General features: G+C 31.3%; 1 protein-coding gene across 1 annotated transcript in view; it reads right to left on the bottom strand.

The window, feature by feature from the left end:
* Positions 1-580: 580 nt before the first annotated feature.
* Positions 581-12227, bottom strand: part of LOC113399412 (G-protein coupled receptor dmsr-1-like) — a 46860-nt gene continuing 35213 nt past the window's right edge. Inside the window, exons 4-7 of the mRNA XM_026638547.2 lie at positions 7075-7211; positions 5700-5802; positions 1231-1802; positions 581-679 (exon numbers count right to left, since the gene is read on the bottom strand). Of these exons, the coding sequence (XP_026494332.2) occupies positions 658-679; positions 1231-1802; positions 5700-5802; positions 7075-7211 (834 nt within the window). The 3' untranslated portion in view covers positions 581-657. The remainder of the gene's footprint in view (positions 680-1230; positions 1803-5699; positions 5803-7074; positions 7212-12227) is intronic.

Raw genomic sequence — 12227 nt, 5'->3', positions numbered from 1 at the left:
TTTCAGGGTGAGATTTAGAACATAATTTATATTCCCAAAAAACATTTAGTTCATCCTTAGTTCGTTGATATACAAAAAACGTCGTCGTGCAACGTAACGCTACGCGACGTCGTGTCGTCATTTTATACGATACCCGACGGAAATACACGACTCTATAATGCATTGCAACACGACGTCGTAACGTACAAAATTGTTGTGGCCATAAGTGTGATGCCTCACAATTTTGTTAACGTTGGTTATTTAACAAGTATGACTAATGCTCCCACACTAATGTATATATATAAATTTATATGTGAACTGGGATATTTACAATCAAAGGATTCGTTCGTTGGTTCAATAAACTTTTCCATTTTGATAATATAGTTACGGGCCAGATTTTTAGTATAGGAAATGGATATTTACATTAAAAACACATTTATTTAGTATTTTGTACTTAGACATAATTAAGATCTATGACTAGATTCAAATTCGCCTTATTCTATAATAAATATAAACACTCAACATTTTTGCCTTAAACAATTAATTACATATTTAATTCATATTCTAAACCCACTTTACTTTAATTTAAATTTGAAGTAACAAGAATTTATGTCTATGTTTTTTTTTTCATACAAATTGTTGTAAAACATAGGCCTGCCTCTCTTGTGTCCTCCTGTTTCAAGGAACCGATGTTTTTGCTCTGTAACAAAATTATAAAATATAATTTGAAATATTCTTAGTCTATTGCTCAACGTTTGTCGTCTACCTGAAAAGTCTTGAAGACTTTTACACCGGTAACGACAAACCTTTCGACAGGCGTAGGTAGGTAAGGACAAACATTTCGACTATTGTCTTAACTTAAGCTTTTCCTTAAAAAAGGAAAAAAAGTCGACACACTAAAATGTACTACGCCGACTATGAAAAAGTAGGTTTTCAATTCGGTTGATCTTATTTTGAAAACAAAATTTACCGCTTTACCGCTCTACCGCTTTTGTAAAGAAACAGAAACAAATGATTTGATTTGACTTTTTCGTATTTCGTGTTCGATTTAAACTTTAAGGTGAGGTAATTTACTGCTTCAATCGTTTCAATATACAAAGAAAATATATATATCATATTATTTTTAATTTTACGTTATTTTATATGTAATAATCATGATCAAATTTATATCAAGGCTTCTATTTGAGAAAAATAATTGAAATAATATTAATTTTCCACAATTGAAAAATATGAAATCGTACTTATACATACGTATTCAAACCATCCGAATGAGAAGCTTGCGGTGGCGGCCACCGATGAAGATGCGCTCGCCACATCATCTGTCTAAATGTCATCCGAAACTGTCTTGACATGGAACAGTACAGCACGAAATTAATAGCTCCATTCAGCAATGCCAGCGCGTCCATTAGCTCGCCGAACAAATCGTAGCATCGCTTAAAGAAACATCGACCTAATGCTCCACTCAGAAGGCCCAAAATTCCTTGCGGCAGTTCTGTCACCAGAAATAATAGCAATACAGCTACTAACATCTTCGTCGTTCGATTTGTTCTTTTGTCTCCTTTGCATTGACGTTTTAATAACTTGTCGTTTGTAGGACAGGTGTTGTAAACTCGAATCTTTTTCTGGTGTTCATTTGCGCTGTATACTTCTCTTATCAACCACAAGCTAATCACTGTTAGTATAAAGCAAGGTAATAGCTTTATAACCACTGCGTGTACCCAGAAGTTTATCTGATACAGCTGACCTTCTTCATCCGAATCTACGTGGTACAGAACCATGGGTCCATTCGGTTCGAGCACGACAGCTGTGTGGATATCGAATACCTGCACAAAATAAAATAGAAAATATTAATTATTTACGGTGCACATAACTTCAAGTTAAGGCTTGTCAATTGTTCAATTTATAAAACATTTATTGGTCGTTAGTCAGTTTTATTATGTTTTCTAATACTTTGGACAGTGAAAATATAAAAATACAGTTTTATAGCGACTAGATGTTTATCGGAATCGTTTCCATATTAATGGTACCATTTTATTTTTATTACATACAGCATCGAGTAAATAAAATATAAAGAGTTGTAGAACATTAAGGAAATTGTGTGTAATCAATTGAAAAAAATGTATAAATCTGTTTTTTTAAGTGACATAAAAAAGAAAAACACACTCGATATTTAAAAAAAAGTATATATATATATATATATTATTCAAATTTACTATCATGTCCTGAATTATTATATTCTATAACAAGAAATAAAATATGTCTATAATCTATTCTTACGACGTAGGTAGGTGATTTATTAGTCTTTTTTTTAAGAAGCAAACCCTTTGATCACCAGTAACAAATTAAGTAGTAATATTCTCACATACAATGTAGACAAAATAATAAAAATAATAATTATCTTATCTCTATCTAAGTATATCACATTCGTTGAGATTTTCCAGTGATATAACAATACAATACGACCTTGAAAGCCTTTTATAATTGAAAATGCTTCTCAAATAGCGCTTATAAAGTATTATTTGCCAGACAATTCAATGGAATATCTCAAACGATAAAGGTAGTATAATAATATATATTAGTCTCGCAATATTTTAGATACTGTATAAGGAAATTTTATCTTAAGAAGCGAAACAAATCGTCGATACTTATACCTCATACACGTTCAGAAATATGGTAAGCATCGAATAATATTTTATTCCAAGTATGATGAAATTACGGAGTTGATTGAAATTAAATTTAAATCGCGAAAATAACAATGTTAAAGAAAACTATGAAAAATAGTCAGATATAAATTTCAATTTTTACATCAGGCAACACACACAACAGCGTTTTGCTCTCATTTAATCTGGAACATATGTATATTTTATTTATGTTTTTCGTTTTATTTCTTTTTTATATACTGGCAAGTTACATAATTAGTACAGATTGAAACATGTACTCGATTACAGATAACAAACTTGGTCGCTAACACAAAATGACCTTAAAAATTACAAAGATATCAGAGTGCAATTGAAAGGAGAATCGCAGGTATAAGAATAAAACTAAAAGACAAACACAGAAGACGTGTGTAATTAACAACGGTACAAGAGATAAAGAAAACAATTGAACGAATCAAGATTAAATGGTCTGGAATAGAAATGAATGGATACATTAAGAGGTGAAGAAAAAAAACCAATATAACAATATCATAGTTACCAATGGAACAAATGACAGAACGAGGACGACAATATTAGAGATGGGATGATGAATTCGTTACGGTTGCAAAACAAGGATAAAGGCAGGGCAGGGAATAACGGAAACCATTTAGCGAGGCCTCTGCCCTTAGGTCAACAGTCAAATAGACCAGTGGTTTATAACATGTATATCTTTGCACAGTCTACAATACGACTATGTACGAAAGCCTTTTATAAATCAAAAGACTTCTCAAATAGAGCGTGTATAGTATTATGTGCATTTCAATGGAACATTACAAACTATAAAGGTAATATTATAACGTACCTTAATTTTGCAATATTTTTGATACCGTATAAGGAAATGTTACCTTAAGATGCGAATTAAATCATCGATTCTTGTATCTTATAGTATGAGAACTATGAGAATTTAATAAAAATAACAAACGAAAAAGTCTTAAATAAGGACTATTGTTATTACTTAAATTGAAAACTATTATTGCCTAAAGTTTTAGTATTGTTTTTTTAATTTAAAAAATGTAATAATATCACTTATTTCCAAAATTAATAAATGTATTAAATAAACCATAAATATACTTATTAAAATATGTCCATAACCGCAAGAAATATTGGTTTAGTTACTTAAAATAACATTAAGTTATTTTTCTTACTAAAATATATTATATTACTTAGTGTCGCTCCCATAAACATTATGAACGAAGATAATGAATGAAGACGCTAATTGCGTCTTCCTAGATAGCAACTAGACCAGTAACTTGATACTTATTTTATAAGAAAAAATATCTTTTAATATTTATATCTCAAAAATATCCACAATAGGCTATTTGACAATGCGAAAAATAAAGTGTCATTTATTGTAATCAGTATATACTATGAGTTTAAACTTGGTTATTTATTAACGAAAGTTGAAAATAATAATTAATTTATTCGAAAATCCATAAATAAAACTGCATTTTTTTAAACAGTTGTCACGTGACACATAACGCTCCTGATTGGTCGGGTTTATGATGACGTCACTTGCTTGTTAACCTCGTTTTCCTACTGTATGTGGATTATATGTGCCACAGATTACAATACAGGCAAGTGACGTCACCGACCCCATTGCTGCGCCATATTGTCAAAGTAGCGTTTTCGCGCGCTATTTAAATATGGAATTTTTAATTTGATACTTTTCAGCAAATGTACATGTAAATGTACTAGAATTAAAAAACACAACTTTTTCTGGGACCTTTACCTCTACTAAATAATATAAAATGGATTTTAAAAACCACTCAAATAGCCTATTGATAAAGGGTTAAGAACTCTAAGACTTTAACTTTTTCAAAATTAACCTGTTAAAGATTGTATTTATTTTTAATAAATTTCCATTATAATTTAGTGTATAGCCCATAAATAAATTTGCCGTGAATAAAAAGATTATATACATAATATTTTGTTGTCTCAAAGGATTTGCAAATAAAGTTGTGTAGTGAGTGACACGGTGCATTAATTAAGCAATAGAAATCTTCGTTCAGGCGGAGATAGCGTTTAATGCAAAATGACAAACAGTATTTAATTATATGTATATTCAATAAATCTATCGCATTAAAAAACCCAATTGTACATATATTTTTGTGTAAAATAGTTGTAAGTTGAAATATGAACACTATAACAAGAAATTGACAAACGTGTCTATGTGAGTTTCTTTCGACGATTATTATCAGGTCTAGGCAGTGGAGTAGGTAGGTGAGCAAGGGCCCCGGTGCATAGGAAAAGAATTGGGCCCTCATCCCCTCTTGAACTTATATTACCCTACAAAATTAAAGATAGGAAAAAAACATCTTGTCGAGAAGCAGTCGACCTTGCTTATCTTAGATTTTGTAGCTACAGGAGTTGGCTGTTCTTTTCAAAGGTTAGGTTGGAGGCCCCCCTGAGCTCCGGGGCCTAATGCATTGCACCACCTGGCCCTACGATAGCTACGCCACTAGATCTAAGTATATATTGTCGGAAACAATTGTTTACATTTACATATAGTCTTCGACTATCAATCAATGCTACTCAATGGATATTTGAATTTACACTTTACTAATAGTACCCACCGTGTGAGGTCGAGAGCTTCTTTGTTTTTTTGTTGCCACAGTAGAAATTCGAATTATATAATATTATTAATAGTTCTCCTTTTACAAAAAGTAAATAAAACTCTACATTAATAAAAAAAATTGCCGAATTTTCTTTATCAGTTAAACAGTGTCGAAGGCAATAGCCGTTGATTAATAAATTTAGTACAAATATATCAACAAACATTCCTATAAATATAGGTTATATTATAGACTAGTTGTCCCCCGCGGCTACGCTCGCGTTTTAGGGATTGTTCGTCAGGTGTTAAGCAAAAAAATACCCTAATCCTTCCTTGGCGGTCAAACTTTCTTCATAGCAACTTCCATCAAATTCAGTTCACGGTTTACGGTTTTGCCGTGAAAGACCAATAGACAGACAGGCAGAGTTACATTCGCATTTATAATATTAGTATAAATGTAAAATTTTGCTCACCATAAACGTAGGAATACAAAGGATGGGCGGTAGAATGAAGCTGCTCAGTATGGCCGTGCTGCAACGTCTCTCGGTGCAGAGAACGTGGTTTCTGTCCGAATACCTGTGGCCAATTAATTATAGTGTGGATTATACTGAGAATACTGATAAAGCTAATACAGCTGAGTACGTAGAATGTATCTAAGCCGAAGATCATGTGTTCATGTGCCATAATATTTGTTTTGACAATCAATTTTGTGCGTGTGCGAGGAAGGAAATTGTCGTTAAAATAATTATCTATAATATATATAACAAATAAATAGTCAATTTGTAGTAGAGTGGTGCGGAACGAGATCTTAATAAAGAAAATACTAGAAAAGTCTGAATATTATTATTTATTTTTTTTTATTTATTATTCCTTGCGTATGTACATACTCTAGGAGGTCGACTTATTTAAACAAATTATTTTTTTATTATATTAATTTACTCTTTAAATTTTTTTATTTATATATTATAACTATCTTTTACTACGAACAATTAAAGACAAAAAATAAAGTATTTAAAATGTAATACATTTCGATCTGAACTATATAGAACAACAATATTATTAAGTTAAATTAACTTTTTTTTGAATAAAGGATTATTTATTACTAGTGTTAGTATTAAACTGAAAGAAAATTGTTTGACAAATATAAAGATATAGATACTAAACTATTTTGATTTTATTTATGTATATAGAGTTTAAATTAACTTAATGAAATTAATAAAAAGTTCGTGCAATATATCAGCTAAATCAGTTGTATGGAAATTTTTAAAAATTCAGTTGCATGCAAACGGATGAATTTTAATAAAAGTTCGTAAAACAGTTTCGTTTATAGAAAAGGCTATTTCTACAATGCTTACAGTTTTGTATTTTCTCAATAAAAGGTTCTGACGTTTGTACATTATGTAATTGTAACAACGTAAATCGAAATGTTTACGTTATTTATACTGAATGGTGTGTTTCAGATAGGAAGTTTGCATTGAGATTTCCATAAATGATATATACTGGGTTCAAAATAAACATTTTTAGTTTATCATAAAATTATCAGTACGAATGAAAAATAAATTGACATATATTACTAAAAGCTCAAAAATTGCTTTTCGAACAGGTCCCTGATCGGATGGACGATGTATGACAAAATGCTTTTGAGTCTGATCGGATCGACCACGTAGCTTAAAATTAGCCAAGAATTTACATTCAAAATGTTATCATTGTTTCTTTGCCATGAAAATAAAAGTTTTTTTTTATAATAATTGAAAGAAGAAAATTCAGTATATGATTAGATCAATGTTTAAAACAACTCAATTTAGGCTATGAATGACATCGTAAGATTGATTAATTGATTTGACTTACTTGATCGCGATGTATCTCCAAACTGCTAAAGAGAGTGTGAGGCATATCGATGCTGTGTGGAATATCTGAGCGAAGTGCATATGGAAAAGCAAATAGGCTGCCCACTTGTACGGCATTTCACGTTGCCCTGGTAATATCTGGAGGACAAAGATATCAAATTATAATTTGAAACTTAATTGAAAATACATGAAAAATATATCGTTACAAAATGATCATTTATAAAGAAGCTATAATTATGGCATGCACGGTAACGAATTGAGTATTCTAGATCTATTATATTGTAAACAGAATTTCGTTCTGGTTACAAGACAATAGATGGGGTGGGTGAAATTTTACCTGAATCGATCGAGCAGATTTGATATCCAATTGAGTTGCATGATTTCTCCTATGAAGATATGAAACGTAACAAAGATTTATATCATATAAACTAATATGTATTAAATAATATTAACATAAAAGGAAATTTATACACTTTCATTCGGAGTTTTAGGTCGTTCCTCCTTGTTACGTTCAGACAATTATTTCGTCAGAGTTGGTGGGGAAATCACATGAATGTCTTGTAGGGCCCTCTTTCCACAGCGTTTCCGCTTTCTTGTTCTAAGACGAAAGTTAGTTGGCGATAGGAATCTCCTTAACCCTTAAAGTAGCATCTCCAGTGAAATAAGCACATTCGTTCTCCATCTCGCTCAGCTTGTTTAGCAGAAAGTAAAGCAATTTATGCATCAATATGGTAAAATGGTGTCACAAGTTTTAGTAATTTATACGGTCATTAGAGTGATAACTATTACAAGCCTTTCCATGTTGACGATGCTTCCAAAATGTTTTAAATAATTTCTAGACAAATCATTAATAATATTAGAATTTCCTCATTCAATCAAAATTTCAAGCTTCCATAGATCAAATGTGTATACATACATATATATATATGTGATGTATGAATCATAATTTTTTATTTAGCATAAATTAGAAATATTAGGAACGCCACCACCGCCCACAGACAAAGGCGCTATAAGAAATATTAACCATTCCTTACATAACCAATGCGCCACCAACCTTGGAAACTAAGATGTTATGGCCCTTGTGCCTGTAGTTAAACTGACTCACTGGTTTATTCTGAATTCAAACCGGAACACAACAATACTGAGTACTGCTGCTATTGAATATATGATGAGTGGGTCCAGACAGACTACCACAAAGTTCTACCAATAAGCTCATTAATATTAATAGTTATTTATATTTTTTGTTATTTTGTTATGGTTATAACGCGGGCACATTAAAGTAATCAATCTAATCTTGCGCCATTTTTGATAAAGTACTCATCCAGCGGCATTATTATCGATACAAAGGCTAAAACCACAGGGTTTAAAAGTATTTATTATCTTTATATCGATTTAGCTGAAGTGCTTGATGAGTCTGAATGAAACTTGGCTTGGCATTAGCTTAGACTTCAGTTATATAGGATATATATTAATGAAAAAACTTATATAAATATAATTTATAGGACTCAGGAATAATGTTCAAATATTTTTAGAATCGGATAATTAGTTGAGATTACTACTAGAAAAATACCTCCTTTAATATTAGCTAATGAAGATTTCTTGAGATCAAAACCTACACGTATTTATCGTCTCGAATCCGAATTCAAAAAAGAAACTCAATAATCCGCCTCACACCCACTTCTTACGTCAAAATAAATGACTAAAATAGTCTACTACAGGTTTTAGTATCTTTGTTACTGTCTAGTTTAAAAAATAAAATCATTTTATTGAAAATGAATGCAGAAATGCCTTTTAGAGGACTCGTATTTAAAAATGAATGACAAAAGAATAAAATAAGAGTATTCCAAAATTTACGAATTGGATAGATTACCCTTTGTATCGGATACAGTATAAGTCATTGCATTGGAAATGTTTCAGCGTTTCGTTTAATAAATTTACAGTAGACGAAAAATAAAATTGAAGTATCGTGATTTTAAAAGGAAATTTTCAAAAATATATCTACATAAACTATTATTTAAAGTAGCGAACTCCAGCGAACAATATAAGTTATATATATAATTTAAATGTAAGTAGCGAAAAATATAAGTTGCATATTTATTAACTGAATGCGTATAAAATACCACTTAATCCGTCAGTTGCTTCACTGGTTAAGTGGCTTATATAAGGCTGCATAGCCCGCGGCCCAGGTCTCCCTGATTAAAAGTTATTGGTTTTTCTGTAGGAAATAAAAATCAACAACAGCCCGGAGTCTACAAGTTAAGAATGGTTACACACACGTGATTTGGAAAGAAAGTTAAGGCGCTACGTCTGAACACTACCCGGTCGTGTCGGATTTACCGCCCCATCGGTGAGCAATTAGAGTTTACTTGTTCAATATTATAGTCCTGCATAGTTGGTTAGTCTCTCTTAAAATTGACCGCTATGATCGTAAACTATGGATTGGACAAGACAATTATACCACCTAGGCAGGACTTGTCTAAATCTGTTAACGTTGATAAATTATCGATCGTAAGTATCAACTTTATTTGTTTTTTACTTTTTTACACTATTAACAACGGTATCTAAATGATTGTCTTAAATATGTCCAGCGGCTTTATTAGATCGATTTATCGTAGATCTAGATCTAAAACCTTTATGGTAAGCATAATAATAGCACTAGCTTATATATCAAGTTTGTTTATTAATAGTGCATGATATGAAATAATTAGTTGCTTTTGCTCTTCAAACTAAGTATTTTAGAAATACTATTACAATTATACATACGTTTTATATAATATATAAATAAAAATATAAATTTGAACTATAGTTCCAGGATGGCCTCGCGCACCATGCACTGACGACTTTGAGTGGATCATTTCCAAGATCACCTTTTCCTACACTAAAGTAAGCACTATCTAAAACGTGCGGAACACAGGAGATCGAGTTCTTAACTTGAGGTCTATCTTGAATATCATTTAGTGCATAATTATCCTCCACAAAAGTTGGATTTCATCCCGCAATACCATTAAAGGGTTATTATATTACCTAATAGTAAAACCGTGGCAGATATTTAGGTGATATTTGTGATGGTTACTACAGATTTATCAGATTTTCCAACTTATAATTTTAGGGCATATACCAGAACATTTTATGTTAATTTTGGAAAAAACAATGACTATCATTGTAGATATACAGTGTCCCAGAAATCAACGTCAAGCCGGCAATGGACGATAGGTCAATTGATACAGGTTATCAAAAAAATAAGAAAAGAAATATTTATAAATAATTTAAAAAAAACATTGACATAAATTCACTACTAAAAATGTTGAAAAAGAGTATCGACTGAGTTTCTCCTCCTCCGGCTCCTCAACTTTTTGAGGAGCAGGTTTAGAGCTTACTTGACCACGCTATCCTAGTGCGGGTTGGTGGATACACGTGGCAGTTTTTCATCCACCAAATCATCCCTCACGAAGATTCGGTTCGCTCAGTTCCCTCCTTTCACTGATCACGAGATTAATTATAAATACAAATTAAGTATAGTAGAATTTAGTGGAGCTTGCCCGGGTTTATACTCTAAATCATCTGTTAAACTTCACGTCATATGACCATTGGATCATTACGGCTATTGTATAAAATTGTACACTATTTGATACTCATGGTGCATACGATAGTAGCATTGTTAGAGTTAATAGATTTGTCGTATTAGAGGAATATGACGCCCGTGTATAAAGCTTTGTCCTATGAGTTTGTTATTACGTTCTCGAATTGGCTGATGCAATGGTGTGCCTCTACAAAAAATAAATTTGAAACTTTTGTTGTATTAACATGCGTTACTGAAAAAAAAATCTATAAAAACATTGGAAATCGTGAACAAATACGAGAGGAATATTCTTTTAAATTGCTTGGTAATTCTAAAAACTCTTAAAAAATATATATACAGAAATTTCCAAATACTTCAGTGAAATTTACTGAAATAGTTCTTAATATTAAATAAGTTTTAAGCAGTCCCCAATGATTATGGTTAAACCAGCCATGTGAACAAACTACTTTATGATCGTGTACATCCCAAAGGACCAACTATATAGTTATTATTAAGTTGAGTTTGTTTTTCTATTTACCAATTTCTAATCATTTCTTATACTTATATCTTAAACATATTGTTATTATCAAAAGTGATACAAACGTCGGGTAGTTACGAAGTTAAGTAAGCTTATTCATAAACAAATTACATGTTAATCACTTTCGAAAACATAATAATGTTTATGTTAACAATAGAGTTAGTCTGCTACAAAACTAAAATAAATAGAAATATATAGTAAGTTTTATTAGACAACATATAACATATTTCGACGACCTCCGTGGTCGAGTAGTGTAAACACCGGTTTTCATGGGTACACCACTCCGAGGTCCCGGGTTCGATTCCCGGCCGAGTCGATGTAGAAAAAGTTCATTAGTTTTCTATGTGGTCTTTGGGTCTGGGTCTTTGTGGTACCGTCGTTACTTCTGACTTTCCATAACACAAGTGCTTTAGCTACTTACATTGGGATCAGAGTAATGTATGTGATGTTGTCTAATATTTATTTATTTATTAAACATAGTACAGCATCACAATGGTGCATATATTTGACCATTAAAACAATTATTTTACCCGCCTTAATCGTATTAAAGTTACTCCATCTCAAATAATTATAAACGGTTATATAGATACCATTAAATATTCGATTTCATAGTTATAATGTAATCATAAAAGCAATATGAAAACCGTGCAATATACTCATATTTGTGATTGAGTAATTAACTAACGAGTGCTTTGTATCTATTGAGCCGGGATCGTACAGAACTCCACAGCCTCTAAAATCTATGCATGTAATAAGGATCATGTTTATAATATTGTAGAAATTAATTTATGTTACGTATAACTAATTTTATTAAGAGGCAGGCAAGCACCACTGAATTTTCATGTGCTTAATTTGTGTTAATGTAATAACTAATTTTGGTCGAACCAACTAAAACGAGCTCATGAGCCCTTCGCTAGCGTTAACATCGACTACAAGGCTATTTATATTAAGGGAAACCAGAGTAAGAGTAAAAAAATATAACCTGTGATTTTTATCGATAACAATATCCTATAAGTATTTTTCATACAAAATTTAATTATACATTTTCGTACGTACT

This window comes from Vanessa tameamea, chromosome 18, assembly GCF_037043105.1.
Source record: "Vanessa tameamea isolate UH-Manoa-2023 chromosome 18, ilVanTame1 primary haplotype, whole genome shotgun sequence".
Taxonomy (NCBI): Eukaryota; Metazoa; Arthropoda; class Insecta; order Lepidoptera; family Nymphalidae; genus Vanessa; species Vanessa tameamea.
The sequence above is the reverse complement of the archived record's forward strand: the minus strand, read 5'-3'. Positions and strand labels throughout refer to the sequence as shown.